The sequence below is a fragment of the Pezoporus occidentalis genome, unplaced genomic scaffold, assembly GCF_034315485.1.
Source record: "Pezoporus occidentalis ecotype Australia unplaced genomic scaffold, CSIRO_AGI_Poc_V1 ctg2, whole genome shotgun sequence".
NCBI classification, from domain to species: domain Eukaryota; kingdom Metazoa; phylum Chordata; class Aves; order Psittaciformes; family Psittacidae; genus Pezoporus; species Pezoporus occidentalis.
Genome location: NW_026913855.1, coordinates 21588028 through 21603339, shown reverse-complemented (window position 1 = coordinate 21603339; position 15312 = coordinate 21588028). Strand labels below are relative to the sequence as shown.

Below are 15312 nucleotides of genomic sequence, written 5' to 3'. Positions count from 1 at the left end.
GGGCAGAAGCTTTCATAGGTGCTCCTCTGACACTGCTCCTTTGGGTCACTGTAAAGGTGCTCCTGAGGATTTGACTTATGGTTCTGCTGTTCCATCCAGGAATTAAGTGCAAGTTCTCTGCCCTGTGCTATGTTTGCTGTCACCCCGTGTTTATTTTCTGCTGCTTCTTCCTTCTTGGGCCAGACAACAGTCTGTGCATGGTTTTCGCTTTGCGCTGGTGCCAGTCCTCTACTGGGCACCTCCACCTGCACCTTGCTGTGACCCATGAGACATCTTAGCTTGTTCAGGAGTGTTCCAGGCTGGAGATGGCACTGCAGGCTCTGCCCTCCTTCTGAGCATGTGCTGGTGGGACTTCCTTCTGAGCATGTGCTGGTGGGAGTTTCACTTCTGGCTGGCTGGGGCTCTAGAGAAAGGGGCCATGCTGAGGGGATGGGGAGGTAAGAAACCTCTATCCTCCCCAGTTTGGGGCCACCAGGGCTCTGCTTCTCCAGACTCTGCATGGCCAGTCTGGCCATGGGGCTGGAGAAGCACCAGTGGCACTGACCAGGCACAGCCAGATCCTGCTGCCAGCTTCCTGCTCCACAGCCCAGTAGCAAGGAAAAAGAGGGACCAGGACTCACCTTGGCAGGGTGACTGTGCCCTCTCCTCTGGCGCACCAGCCCCAGGCCACCAGCCCCATGGAGGTGCCTTCAGCAACCTCATGGCCCCAGCACATCCTGCAGAGAAAGCAGACGGATGGATGTCACTTTCCTGGCAGGGAAAGTGCCCCTTCACGCAGCAGCTGTCGGGCAAAGGAGGAAGCCCTGTCCACTGCCAGCACCCAGGAGTGGTCCTACAGGACCTGGGTTGTTCCTGCTCACCTGGAGAGGGGCAGTCAGGGCCTTTCCACCTCGATGGGCTCTGCAGCGAGCAGACCCATGGCTCTTCCCCACGCTCCATCCGGTATAAAATATCAGGTTTGGGGCCTGTGTAACCTGTGGGGTGGAACAGAGTGTGTTGTTCCAACACAGACTGTCAGAATAAAATGTTACCATGAGAAAATAAAGATGTTCCCTGTGACACTGTGCTTCACTGTGACAGGAAGAGCCCAAGCAGAAACACCATGAAAAGGGGGAGAAACAGCAAGCGGGATGTCAGAGCTGCTGCCAGTGAGTGACAGCAGGCACGTTATCCAAAAGGACCTTGCTGTGCAATGAGGTGTTGGCTCCCCTGTACCATGCCTGGTGGGTGCTACCCCTGCCTTGCTGCATCCTGAGCGCCCATGGGAAGGGACAGAGTCACTGGGCAAGAACCACCCAACCCCAGGGCTGGTAGCTCAAAGGGCCCCAAACCCTGCACATTTCACAGACTCCCAGACTGGTTGGAGTTGGAAGGGACCTTAAAGCTTGTCTAGTTCCAAGCCCCTGGAATACCTTCCACTAGACCAGGTTGCTCCAAGCCCCATCCAACCTGGTGCTGAACGCTGCAAGAGATGTGGCAGCCACAGCTTCTCTGGGCAACCTGTGCCAGGGCCTCACCACCCTCACAGGGAAGAACTTCTTCCTCACATCTCATCTCAATCTCCCCTCTGTCAGTTTAAAGCCATTCCCCTTGTCCTGTCCCTTCCTGCCCTTGTCAAAAGCCCCTCTCCACGTTTCTTGTTGGCCCCTTTAGGCACTGGAAGCTGCTCTTAAGGTGTCCCTGGAACCTTCTCTTCTCCAGGTTGAACAAGCCCAGCGCTCTCAGCCTGTCCCCATAGCAGAGGTGCTCCAGCCCTCGGAGCATATTCATGGCCCCCTCTGGACTCACCCCAACAGATCTACATCCACATTTTCCAGCAATAACCCCCCCAGTGCTCCAGTGCTCAGAATAGTTATCCTAGATGTAGTTCCACACACACCCATCAGTGCCTCAAGTTGCTGGAAGCAGCATGGTCCTGATGCGGTCTAGCATGCAGGACCCCCCAACCCCAGATGTTCCAAGTGGAGTTACCCAGGGATGTCAGGAGCCTGTAGTTGTCCATCATGACGCTGCGGTAGAGCTCCCTCTGCCCTGCCGTGATGGTGTCCCACTCCGTGCGGCTCAGGTAGACAGCGATGTCCTCGAAGGTCAGTGGTTCCTGTCACACACACTCTTGGCACCCTCGTCCCTCACGTGCTGGGGCCCATTCCCACAGGGCGGGGGGAGGGTTTTGGATAGGTTTTCTCTTCCAGGTGCCATTCTCACCCCTAGGAAGCCTCCCACTATTGGGAATGCCAACAGAGCGCACACACCCAGGGCTGCTCGTGTGCCATGCGGGGCTATGAGTCATTGGGGACCAACCTCAAGACACTGCCCAGAGCCCCAGGGATGCGTTCAGGGTGGCCCCATAGCTCATCCCCATGGAGAACCCCCACGGTTGGAAGCGCCATCACAGTGACTGCCGGCAGGGGGGACAGCAAGAACCACCCCAGAGAGGGGAGTGTGGCGCAGGGCATTGAGGGAGGCAGTGTGGGCTCCCCCTGCCCCTAGGCCTGGCTCCTACCTGTGTCCACCCTGCCATAGCGGGGGATGTGAGGGCCCTGCAGGGGGGGCTCCGGTCCCCGCTAGGCCCCAGAGCCCCCCACACCCGCAGGCTGCGAGCCGGAAGTAGGCCCCATGACATCTTCTCCTGCAGCCACGCCCTCACGTGCTTCCGGCCCGGAGCCACGCCCACTCCCGGAAGTAGCCTGCGAGCACGTGATCCTCCGCCGCCGCCGCTGTGTGGAGGGGGATGATCGCGAGAGGATGTCAGCGCCGCCGCCGCCATTTTGAGAACTACTCGTCGACCCCCGTCGTCGTCACGTGATAGGAAGGGGCGCCGCCATTGGTCCGGCGGTGGGGTGGGGGGCGGGGCGACCTCCGCCATTGAGTCGGTTGTCAGCAGCAGCAGTGATTGGTGTGGGCTGGAGGGAGCGGAGGAGCTCTCGTGAGGGTGGTGAGGCCCTGGCACAGGTTGCCCAGAGAAGCTGTGGCTGCCCCATCCCTGGCAGTGTTCAAGGCCAGGCTGGATGGGGCTTGGAGCAACCTGGTCTGTGGAAGGTTGCTCCATGGCAGGGAGTTGGAGCTGGGTGGGCTTTAAGGTCCCTTCCAACCCAAACCATTCTGTGACTGATTTTACCACACCTGCCTGTTTCCATGGTGATGGGGCGGTTTCTGCTGTTGTTGGCCAGCACCAGCCCCTCACTGATGGCTGGTTCAGGGCTGTGGGTTCAGCTCAGGGGATGTGCAGTGCAGTGCAGAGATTTCCCTCCCCACGCACATCCTCTCCAACACGTAGTAGCGCTGGTTTAACCCCAGCCCTGTGTCCGGAGAAGGAAACCCACACCCTGCAGAAGGAACTGAACTCAAAGCCCAGGACAAAGAGCACAGGTTCTTTGGTGAAGTGTTTTAAACCCTACTTCTGCGATTCCACAGGAAAAAAAGAAGAGATGGTTACACCTGCTTTTTGTGATTCTCATGGATCAGGAATACCATGTTGGACAAGATTTCTCTCCAAATAAGAACTGAAAGTCAACAGAGATGGACATTCCAGCTGCATTTCCATAGCAGCAGTTTAACAACCCTTTGTTTTCATGTTTGCTTGTACTGCTATCACAAGCCAGGTCCTTACGGAACGTTATTTTCTCATGGTTGTCTGTGCCCTACAAATATGTGGATCGAAGAAAGGAAAAGGCAGTTCCCTGCTTAATTTTAACTCCAGTGAAGAGTAGGGTAGGGTAGGGTAGTGTAGGGTAGAGTAGGTTAGGGTAGATTAGGGTAGGGTAGAGTAGTGTAGGGTAGGGTAGATTAGGGTAGGGTAGAGTAGGGTACGGCAGGTTAGGGTAGAGTAGGGTAGGGTAGTGTAGGGTAGAGTAGGGTAGGGTAGATTAGGGTAGCGTAGAGTAGTGTAGGGTAGGGTAGGGTAGAGTAGGTTAGGGTAGGTTAGAGCAGGGTAGGGTAGTATAGGGTAGAGTAGGATAGGGTAGATTAGAGTAGGGTAGAGTAGTGTAGGGTAGGGTAGATTAGGGTAGGGTAGAGTAGGGTAGGGCAGGTTAGGGTAGAGTAGGGTAGGGTAGTGTAGGGTAGAGCAGATTAGGGTAGGGTAGAGTAGGGTAGGGCAGGTTAGGGTAGAGTAGGGTAGGGTAGTGTAGGGTAGAGTAGGGTAGGGTAGAGTAGGGTGGAGTAGGGTAGTGTAGGGTAGAGTAGGGTAGGGTAGTGTAGGGTAGAGTAGGGTAGGGTAGTGTAGGGTACGGTAGAGTAGGGTAGGGTAGATTAGGGTAGGGTAGAGTAGGGTAGGGCAGGTTAGGGTAGGTTAGAGCAGGGTAGGGTAGTATAGGGTAGAGTAGGGCAGGGTAGGGTTGGGTACAGCAAGGTAGGTTAAGGCAGGGTAGGGTAGGGTCGAGTAGGCTTGGGTAGGGTGGGGTAGAGTAGGCTTGGGTAGGGCAGGGTAGGGTAGTGTAGAGTACAGTAGGGTAAGGTAGGGTAGAGTAGGGCAGGGTAGGGTAGGGTAGAATAGGGTAGGGCAGGTTAGTGTAGGGTAGGGCAGGGTAGAGTAGGGTAGGGTAAGGAAGTGTAGGGTAGAGTAGGGAAGGGTAGAGTAGTGTAGGGTAAGGAAGTGTAGGGTGGGGTAGGGCAGGGTAGGGTAGGGTACGGCAAGGTAGGTTAAGGCAGGGTAGGGTAGGGTGGGGTAGGGTAGCGTAGTGTAGAGTACAGTAGGGTAAGGTAGGGTAGGTCAAGGTAGAGTAGGATAGGGTAGGGTAGAGTATGGTAGAGCAGCGTAGGTTAAGTCAGGGTAGGGTAGGGTAGAGTAGGGTTGGGTAGGCTAGACTGGGGTAGGGTAGAGTAGGTTTGGGTAGGCTAGACTGAGGTAGGGTAGAGTAGGGTAGGGTAGGTAGAGTATGGTAGGCCAGGGTATGGTAGGTGAGGGTATGGTAGGGCAGGTTAGGGTAGGTCAGGGTAGAGTAGTGTAGGGTAGGATAGGGTAAAGTAGGGTAGAGTATTGTAGGGCAGGGTATGGTAGGGCAGGGTAGGGTAGGGCAGGGTAGAGTAGGGTAGGGTAGGGTACAGTAGGGTAGGGCAGGGTAGTATAGGGTAGAGCAGAGTAGGATAGAGTAGGGTAGGGCAGGATAGGGTAGGGTAGGTTAGAGTAGGGTAGAGTAGGCTAGGATACAGTAGGGTAGGGCAGGGTAGGGTATGGTAGGTTAGAGTAGGGTAGGGTAGGACAGGGTGGGGTAGGGTAAAGTAGGGCAGGGTAGGCTAGGATAGATCCGGGTAGGGTAGAGTAGGATAGGGTAGGGTAGAGCAGGGTAGGATAGGGTAGGTTAGAGTAGGGTAGGGTAGGACAGGGTGGGGTAGGGTAGATCTGGGTAGGGTAGAGTAGGATAGGGTAGGGTAGAGTAGGGCAGGGTAGTGTAGGGTACAGCAGGGTAGGATAGAGTGGAGTAGGGTAGAGTAGGACAGGGTAGGGTAGGGCAGGGTTGGGTAGAGTAGGGTAGGGCAGGGTAGTTTAGAGTAGGGTAGTGTAGGATAGGGCAGGGTAGGTAGGGTGGAGTAGTGTAGGGTAAGTAAGTGTAGGGTAGGACAGGGTAGGTAGGGCAGGGTAGGGTAGGGTACGGCAAGGTAGGTTAAGGCAGGGTAGGGTAGAGTAGGGTAGGGTAGGGCAGGGTAGGTAGGGTAGAGTAGTGTAGGGTAAGGAAATGTAGGGTAGGGCAGGGTAGGGTACGGTAAGGCAAGGTAGGTTAAGGCAGGGTAGGGTAGAGTAGGGTTGGGTAGGGCAGGGTAGGGTGGCGTAGAGTAGGGTAGGGTAGTGTAGAGTGCAGTAGAGTAGGGTAGGGTAGGTCAGGGTAGAGTAGGATAGGGTAGGGTAGGGTAGAGTAGGCTAGGGAGGAGTATGGTAGGGTAGAGTATGGTAGGGCAGGGTACATTAAGTCCGGGTAGAGTAGGGGAGAGTAGGGTTGGGTAGGGTAGGGTAGGGAAGTGTAGGGTAGAGTACTGCAGAGTAGGGTAGCCTAGAATAGTGTAGGGCAGGGTAGTGTAAGGTAGAGCAGGGTAGGGTAAGTAGGATAGGGTAGGGTAGGGCAGGGTACTGTAGGGTACAACAGGGTAGGGTAGAGTACGGTAGGGTAGGTAGAGTAGTGTACAGTAGATTGGGGTAGGGTAGAGTACAGTAGGGCAGGGTATGGTAGGGCATGGTAGGGTAGGTCAGGGTAGAGTAGGGTAGGGTTGGGTAGGCTAGGGTACAGTAGGGTAGGGTATGGTAAGGTAGGGTAGGGCAGGGTAGGGTAGGTCTGGGTAGAGTAGGGTAGGCTAGGGTACAGTAGGGTAGGGCAGGGTAGTGTAGGGTAGAGCAGAGTAGGATAGAGTAGGGTAGGATAGAGTAGGGTAGGGTAGAGTAGGGCAGGGTAGAGTAGGATAGATCCAGGTAGGGTAGAGTAGGATAGGGTAGGGTAGAGCAGGGTAGGATAGAGTAGGGTAGGGTAGATTAGGGTAGGGTAGGATAGGGTAGGGTAGGATAGAGTAGGGTCAGGTAGGGTAGGACAGGGTAGGGGAGGGCAGGGGAGGAGAGGGTAGAGTAGTTCCAGTCTAAATGGAGCTGCCCTTTGTGCAGAAGCCAAGGTTGAGGTGTCCTGTCTTTCTCTTTGCCTGCCCTGAGCTTCGGCACTTGTGGTGCCTGGAGCTATGTACCTCCATGGGGTACCCAGTCTGCGGGACCTCTGTCAGAGGTATCAGCCCCTGGGCTGGTTTCCTGCTGAGCCACTGGGAACTTTCATCAGGGTGACACAAAAGTCCCTGCCCCTGAGACTGGCGGCAGCTTCCTCATGGACACCAGCAGGAGGGGAAGGGTGACCGGTCCTGACACCATGCCCAGGGCAGGTCCTGCTCTGGCCTGAACCTGGTGGCCTGGCAGAGGAGGGCTTTTCCCATCTCAGCTCCTTCCAAACCATCCCTCTTGTCTCATCACACAGGATAAGCATTGGGTGGCTTCTCAAGGAGTGCTGGCAGCTGCGATTAATCATGGTGCCTGGGCTGCACTTGGCACCGCAGTGGGATCGTACCAGGTCAGGTGTGCTGGGTTTGGGGTGGTTTAGTTTACAGTTTGTCTTGGAAATATGTTGTAAGTACATGAGGACCCCCTGGGCTGGAGGGCAGCACGTGGCCCTGGAGCAGAGTGCTCCGTGTGCCCAGCAGGCATGGACACACTAGAGTGGGTCCAGCAAATCCAATCAGGAAATCTAAGTGTCTGACAGATGGGGTGTCACATTAAGAGTATAGAAATTTGCCAGCAAGTTGCCCCTGTTGTGTTCCAGCCCATCCTCAGAGGTGACAGGGGCTGGGGGCAGCTCAGCTTCATTCTTGGTTATAACCAATCCAACACTCTACATCCAGTCATGTTTAACAGGAACTTCCATGGTTACGGATTCAGGAATAACGGGTCTGTTGAAGGGACAGAAACACGGGTTGGGAATTGCTGTTGATAAATTCACTTCCTGCATTAGCACTCAAATCCAGAGCTGGGCAATGAGTAATTGAGCTCCTTTGGAAAAACAAACCAGCTGGTGTTTCATGAAGCTCGGTTCCACCCGGGTGTCATCCGACATAGTCAGAGGCTCAAGCTGTACCCAAGAGGCATCAGTGCTTTGGGGAGGAGAGAGGAGCAACCCATGGAGCTGCCTGCAGAGTGGGATCATGTTCTCATCCTCTGCCATGGGAGAGCTCAAATGCCTGATTTATACTTTGAGAGACATGGAGGTGAGACTCAATTTACCTTTGCTGCCCTCATAGGTGGTGTGGGTGGCAGCCATTTTCTCCCTTTGGTGTATTTATTATCTGTAGATGAGGGATAAGAGAGTAGATAAGGCTGCTCAAGGGCTGTGGGTCTTGCACAAGGCTGGAAGAGAGCCATGAAATATCCTTAGCACCTTCCACCTGGCTAAGGCAGCATGAAGGGCCGCCCAACCTTCACCCGATCACCCCTGTCAGGTTGTTGCTGTTAATCTCTTCATCACATATCTCATGGCCTCAGGCCTCATTCCTACATGGGGAAAGGCTGGGAGAGTTGGGGCTATTCAAGATGGAGAAGAGGAGGCTGCAGGAGATCCTCTCCTCACCTGATGGAGACTAAATGCTGCCCACTGCCAGGCCGAGAGGGGATGTGCACACCAGTAACATGAGAAATTAATATGCACAGGATCCCAGACTGGTTGGATTGGAAGCGACCTTAAAGCCCATCCAGTTCCAACCCCCTGCCACAGGCAGGGACACCTTCCACTAGACCAGGTTGCTCCAAGCCCCATCCAACCTGGCCTTGAACACTGTCAGGGATGGGGCAGCCACAGGTCAGAAATACTGGCCATGTCAATGACCATGATGTCTCTGCCACCAGCCCATGATCACTGGCTTGATTGCAAGCTTGGACTTGAACAGGTGTTCCCTGATGAGGTTGGTCTCAGTGGTGCCTTTCCCTGCCCCACTCTTCCCAACCAGGAGGAGGCTCATCCCCAGCCCCCTCCATGCTGGACATCCATGGCTGCAATGGACACGAGCAGACGTACATGACTCCTGTTGGTGCCACAGTGCTGCCTGCACCATGTCCCTGGAGTGTCCCCCAGGAGACCCTCCCCAGCTCCGGTGCCTTCCTGCACAAGCAGACAGGGAGCTGGTGGTTGCCACATACCCTGTGCCATGGGGCTGGCACTGTTCAACAGCTGTGTCACTGACATGGACACTGGGACTGAGCACCCTCAGCAAGTTTGCTGACGGCACTGAGCTGTGTGGTGCAGTCAACAAACTGGAGGGAAGGGATGGGATCCAGAGGAACCTGGACAGGCTGCAGAGGTGGGACAGTGCCAACCTCATGAGGTTCAACAAGGCCATGTGCAAGGTCCTGAACATGGGTCGGGGCAATCCCAAGCTCAAATACAGGCTGGGGGAGACTGGATTGAGGAGAGCAGCCCTGAGGAGAAGGACTTGGGGGTGTTGCTCCATGAGAAGCTCCCCATGACTCAACAGTGTGTGCTTGCAGCCCAGAAACCAACCATGTCCTGGGCTGCATCACCAGCAGTGTGACCAGCAGGCTGAGGGAGGGGATTCTCCCCTTCTACTCTGCTCCACTCTGATGAGACCCCCCCCTGCAGTCCTGCATCCAGCTCTGGAGCTCCAGCACATGAGGGATGTGGAGCTGTTGGAGCGAGTCCAGAAGAGGCCACAAAGATACTCTGAGGACTGAAGCACCTCTGTTATGGGGACAGGCTGAGAGAGCTGGGCTTGTTCAGCCTGGAGAAGAGAAGGCTCTGGGGACACTTTAAGAGCAGCTTCCAGTGCCTAAAAGGGCCAACAAGAAAGCTGGAGAGGGGCTTTTGACATGGGCAGGAGGGAGAGGACGAGGGGGAATGGCTTTAAACTGACAGAGGGGGGATTGAGATGGGATCTGAGGAAGAAGTTCTTCCCTGTGAGGGTGGTGAGGCCCTGGCACAGGTTGCCCAGAGAAGCTGTGGCTGCCCCATCCCTGGCAGTGTTCAAGGCCAGGTTGGATGGGGCTTGGAGCAACCTGGTCTGGTGGAAGGTGTCCCTGCCTGTGGCAGGGGGTTAGAACTGGATGAGCTTTAAGGTCCCTTCCAACCCAAACCAGTCTGGGATTCTATGTTCTGGAGCCCTGGATCACTCCCGTTACCTGTGCATGCTGCTGTTGGTGCCTGTGTCATGCTGCAGCCACAGCCACAACCGTGGCCCAGCACAGGCTGCAGCAGCTCCCAGGCTGAATCCACCACAGCCGCGCTGTCATCTGAGCCTTATCCCAGTGGGGCTGCTCTGGGATGCTGCCCTGAGGGATGCTCAGCACCATGCCCTGGAGCCTGCATGGGTGAGCTGCTGCTCCCAGGCCCCCACCTTTGCTTTGGGAGCCATTTGGGTCCACACAAAGCAGGATGGCTGGAACCAGCAGCCCATGATAGTGCTCCCATGGGTCTGCCTGGCCTGACTTCCCCATGGGAAGGGGGTCTGGAACATCCCTGGTATGAGCAGTGCTGCTGTGGGAGCTCTGCAGCCCCTTGGGGCTGTGGTACTCCAGTGCAGCTCTGCCAGCCTGATGTCTCCTCAGGGGACCCATTTCCCTTCCAGCAGCACTGGTGCGCCAGGATACCCAGCTCCATTTGCTGGCTCTCACATGTCCTGGGCTTTCCCTGCCTCCAGGGACTTCCAGCCACCTGTGACAGGAGCCTGTCAGGATGGGGTTGCCTCGACCAGCTGCACCAAAAGCACCGAACAGCACCAGAATGGGGAAGAGGCTGAGCTTCACCCTGTTACTGGAATTGAAGCGGGGGAAAGGAAACCTTACCCACGCCACCCACTGCCAGGGGAGGTGTTTGTCCTGTGGCACTGGTGTTTTCCCTGAAACCTCCCTGGGTCTCATGTGTTTGTGACTTCTGCTGCTGGGGACATTCCCCCATTCCCATCCACAGCTCACATCCCGCTTCTCTGTGCCTCCCCGCCCCCCACCAGTTGCTGGGGTGAGGCTGTGTCCGGCTGCTCCAGGGTGCCAAGACATGCTGACCCCATCCCTGCTTGATTCTGGTACCCAACAACCCCAGTACCGGCTACCAACTTCCTGGAGCACAGCTGCAACACACAGTGTCAGCACACAGAGCAGAAGGGCCGGGGCAATGGGGACATGGGGACACTGTGTGTTGGGAGTATCAGGACACAGAGCATTAGGAACCTGAAGCCACTGGGACACAGTACACTGGGACATCACGGGTGTCAGGGACATCAGGACCTGGGACGTGGGGACATTGGGACTTGGGGACACAGGGGAACAAACCCTGCTGGGGCCCCACATGGTGCAAATTTCCACCCAAGAGAGAGAACCCCCCCAAACCTGTGCCAGAAAGGAAGGAGCTCCGTGGAACCAGTGCCATGCACAGTGGTGCAGATCTGGGCACACCGGTGCCCTCATCAAGGAGCTTCCTCCTCATGCCCACCCTGGGGCCAGGCTGACTGGGGCACGTGGACCCATTGGGCTCCCAGTGAGATGGAGACGGGGGTTCCAGGCTTTAATTCATGTCATGATACACATCAAAGTACTGGCAGCAGCACAGGAAGCAGCGGGGGGACGGGGCAGCGCGGGGGGGGTGCCTGTGCAGGCACCGCACGGGGCTTCGCTTCATGGTGGAGGTGCTGGAGCCAAGGGGAAGGTCGTGGGCAGCACGGCGCCGGCTGGCAACCCACAGCCACCGCGGCTGAGCCCGGCCGGCGCCGAGATGTCCCTGTGGAGGGTGACACATCCTGGGGGGAAACATCCTTGGGTTTGGAAAAGGCAGTTCTGCTGCTCCAGCTGGTTGTTACCCACACGGAGCATCCCGCCGGCGATGGCATCACTAGCAGGACTGGGACACTGCTACCACGGGGAGCCGGAGCTGTGCCATGCACCGATCCCCACCTGCAGCCACCTGTGCCCAGCACAGCAGCGAAGTGCAATTTTCCCATCTCCCAGCCAGGCTCCCAGTCAAACTCCGATGCTGTTTGGTGTCAGCACATCTCCAGAGAGGAGCCTTCCCACCATCCGCATGCCAGCGGTTCTCCCAGTGCCCCAGCCCCGCACCTTCCTGGCCTGGTGCTCCCAGATGCTTCCAGGTCATCCTTCAGCTCCTCACCACCAGCACCACACCAGGGCCTCAGCGCTGCTGGGCCCAGGGCCCTGCCTCGGTGCAGCCCCTCCTTCGTGCTGCGCTGCTGCCAGTGGGGAAGCAGCCTCCACCCTCGGGCTTTGTGTTTGATTTCATTTTTATTTTGCGTGCTTTCTGCCTCACTGGAGGCTCTCGGCGCAGCCGGGACGAGCCTCCTCTTCCTCCTCCTCCTCCTCCTCTTTTTCACACCCGCGGCAACGTGGTGCTGCAGCTCCTTCCCGGCATAGCATGGCACAGGGATGCAGCTGGCGGCTGCTGAGATCCGGCTCCGCGCTGGCACTCGCCACCGTCATTCCCTGGGCGAGCAAGCACAGCAGAGGTTACCCCGCGCCGGCACCTGGCACACCTGTGCTGCGGGTGGTGAGTGGGGTCACCACCAGCCACGCCAGGCAGGGTAGGGCAGGGGGACCCTGGGGATGCCCTGTGGAAACCTCCCTCCTCCTCCTCCTCCTCCATGGCTGGGGGGAGTTAAGCTGTGGCAGTGGGGAAGGGAGGAAGGGCTTCTGGTGAACCACGTGGACTGCTCAAGGACAGGAAGGCTGAGGCTCCGGGTGCTGATAGCACCAGCCTTGTGCCTGTCAGCAGGAAAACCCCAGCAGAAGGACAAGGGGTGGGAAATGGGCAAGGAGCATGGCCGGGTGGTTCCATGGCCAACCTGCGGCTGCTGACACACTGACACACCAGGCAGGGCTGCATGTGCAGCGCCAAGCAGGCGTGCCAGTGGCTCCTGTGTCTGCTGACAGGACCGTCACAGGCCCCCAAACCCTGGGGAGAGTCTAGTGACCCCCAACTCCCACTGGGACAGAATTCCCTGCTGCAGAAGGGAGTGTGAGCGGAGTGCCAGTGCTCCCACAGGCCTCAGGAGGGGAATCGGCTGCAGGGGGACATGCCGGGAGGGAGGGGGCTCACGTGAGGGCGGCCTCAGCCCTAGGGGCACACTGGTGCGCGGTGAGGTCAACCTCCTGGGCAAAGCTCTGGCCGCACTGGGTGCAGGAGAAGGGTGTCCTGGCAGCGTGGGTGCGCCGGTGGATCCTCAGGGAGCCCTTCTGGCTGAAGGCCTTGCCACAGTCGGGGCAGGCGAAGGGCCGCTCGGCGCCGTGGCTGCGCTGGTGCGTGGCCAGGCTGCTCCTGCAGCTGAAGCCCTTCCCGCAGCGGGCACAGGCAAACGGGCCACCGGTGGCTGCCTCATATGGCTGCGGCGAGCGGCTGCTGCCCGGCTGGACCTCGGTGGCAGTGGTGCCAGGCCGGTCTTCGGCGTGGGTGCGCTGATGGTTGAGGAGGAAGCGTTGCTCACGGAAGCACTTCCCGCAGCGCTGGCAGGAGAAGGGCTTCTCGCCGCTGTGGATGCGCTGGTGGGTGAGCAGGTTCTGCTTGAGGCTGAAGCTCTTCTGGCACACGCCGCACTGGTAGGGACGCTCCCCAGTGTGGATGCGCTGGTGGATGATGAGGTTGTGCTTGAGGCTGAAGGCTTTGCCGCACTCGGCGCAGATGAAGGCGCGCTCCCCGGCGTGGTGCTTCTGGTGCCGGGCGAGGCTGGGCTGCTGGCCGAAGCATTCCCCGCAGAGGATGCACTTGAACTCCTTCTCCACCTCCTCCTCTGCTTGGCTGTGGATCACCAGCGCCTTCTCGTCTCCCAGGCCCTCCTCGCCCCCTGGGAAGGCGAAGGGCTTCTCACCCGCCGGCGACGCCAGATCCGTCATGGGCACCCGCTGCCCTGGAGAGTGCAGACAGGGAGGGCTGCAGCTCCGGCCGCTGGCCCTAATGCCCCGGTGCGGGGCTGTGGCAGCCCGGTGTGAGGAGCCCTGAGGAAGAAGGTGACAGGGCCCGGCCTCGGCTGGAGCGGGACCGCGGGGTAGGCCGAGCCCTGCGGCGGGCTGAGGCAGCTCTCCGGGGGCCGGAGGGCTTTGACTGGAGGGGCCGGACCCGGCTGGAGGGGGCGGGCGCTTCAAACCCGGCACCGGGGAGACAGGGGCCGCGAACCGACCAGGAGCCGCCGCAGTGCGCCGGCCGGGCCGGGCCGGGCCGAGCCGAAATCAGCCGAACTCGGCCGAGCCGGGCCGAGCAGAGCCGAACCCGGCCGAGCTGAGCCGAGTGCAGCCGAACCCAGCCCAGCCGAGCGCCGCCGAACCCGCCCGAGCCGCCCATCCCTGCGGTGGGCCCGCCCCGGCAGTTGGTTGCGGTCCCGGTCCCGGTCCCGGTCCCAGCCCCGGCCCTCGTCTCCCCCGGCGCATCCTGACCTGGCGGGTCCCGCGTGTGTCCGTGATGGTTCCTGCACCAGTGAGGCTGGGCCGGGGCCGCCGCGGGGCCGGTCCCTTCCAGGACGCAGAGGGTGTCCCTGGCCCCGCTCCTCCCTCCCCTCCCTGGGGCTCCCCGGTCCCCCCTTGCCCGCAGCGTGGCCCCCTGGCGCTGACCTGCCCGAGCCGCTGCCGCGCCGCGTCCCGCCGGCCCCGCCCGGCCCCTCCCGCCTAGCTGACGCACCGGCGCCCGCCCGCGCCCGTCACCCCGGCCTTGCGGCGGCTCCGCCCGGGGAGGGCGGGGGGCGGCGGAGCGAGGACCAGCAGCATCACACACCTCCGGGGAGGGACCGGCACGACTCCGACTCTGTGAGGGGACACCCCCACACCACGCGTTGCTCCTGCCCCTTAGCAATGTGTATGTGTTGTTCCTCCCCTCCCCCCACTCCGATCCTCCGAGCCCAGGAATTGTCCCAAATCACCCCAAAACCAGAGGAACCAGCCCTGCCGCCCGAGCGAGTCTGGTGGGACCGGGAGAGCCGGAGGGTCCTCAGCACAGCAGTCAGCACTGGGGGCGGCTGTGCCGCAGGACAGCGGAGAGAAGCCCCCAGGTCCTGCCCCTGTGCTCCTGTCACCTCCTCCATCCCACCCTGGGGTGGGACCCAGGTGTCTCCAGCCGGGCCGGTGGCACACGGTGGCCACGGGGTGCCAAGCACACGGCTCTGAGCTGTTTCGGGGCTGTTTGCACTGGGAGGAGCCCCTCGTGCTGGTTGGGTACTGGGTGCCACCACCACCAGGGACCTTCATCTGGCACATGGCGTGGCCATCGCAGCTGGATTCAGGACCAGGATGTGCTGGCAGTGCCGAAGCTTCTCCCAGATCAGGACAGGCTTGTGTGTGCTGGGCCAGTGGGACCACGGGCCCAACATATCCCCAGCAATGAATGAGAGCACCATGGAATGAGAGCACCAGTGATCCTGGGAACACAGGGGGGTGTTCTGGTGGAGCAGAGCAGATGTGACACAAAGCCAGCCATGCCACTGTCACACTGTCACTGGCAGTGACAGCAGTAGGTGCTATGGCACAGAGTGGAGCTCGTGGTGCCACAGGCAGCTCCAGACTGGGCTGTCATGCAGAGGTTTGGCAGCCATGGGGCACGGTGGAGGTGCTGGGCCTGGTGCAGGAGCTCTCTGCAGGCTGCAGCTTGCCGGGGCTCAGCAGCGCGCTCAGCCGGGACGCCCGTCGGCAGAGATTGCTATCGCTGTTGTCTGGACCTGCTGCGCTGGGGCCTGGTGATGCCAAAACACCAGCTGTGTTTGTGCCTACCGGTGCCAGGAGCTGGGGGCTGCCCAGAAGGTGAGGGGAGACCTGTCCCCTTCCCAAGGGGGCTGAGGCCATGAGCACTGGAGCTGAGGGCT

General features: G+C 59.3%; 1 protein-coding gene across 1 annotated transcript; it reads right to left on the bottom strand.

Moving 5' to 3' along the window:
- Nucleotides 1-11739: 11739 nt before the first annotated feature.
- On the bottom strand, nt 11740-14265 carry LOC134163377 (oocyte zinc finger protein XlCOF26). The gene is made up of 3 exons (XM_062618205.1): nt 14072-14265; nt 12570-13374; nt 11740-11956 (listed from the first exon to the last, which is right to left on the bottom strand). The coding sequence occupies exons 2-3, from the start codon at nt 13358-13360 to the stop codon at nt 11950-11952; spliced, it is 798 nt and encodes a 265-aa protein (XP_062474189.1). The 5' UTR covers nt 13361-13374; nt 14072-14265; the 3' UTR covers nt 11740-11949.
- Nucleotides 14266-15312: the final 1047 nt, after the last annotated feature.

Excerpts from the sequence above, each read along its gene's own strand:
- LOC134163377 (XM_062618205.1), bottom strand. The coding sequence starts at position 13,360 with ATGACGGATCTGGCGTCGCCGGCGGGTGAGAAGCCCTTCGCCTTCCCA.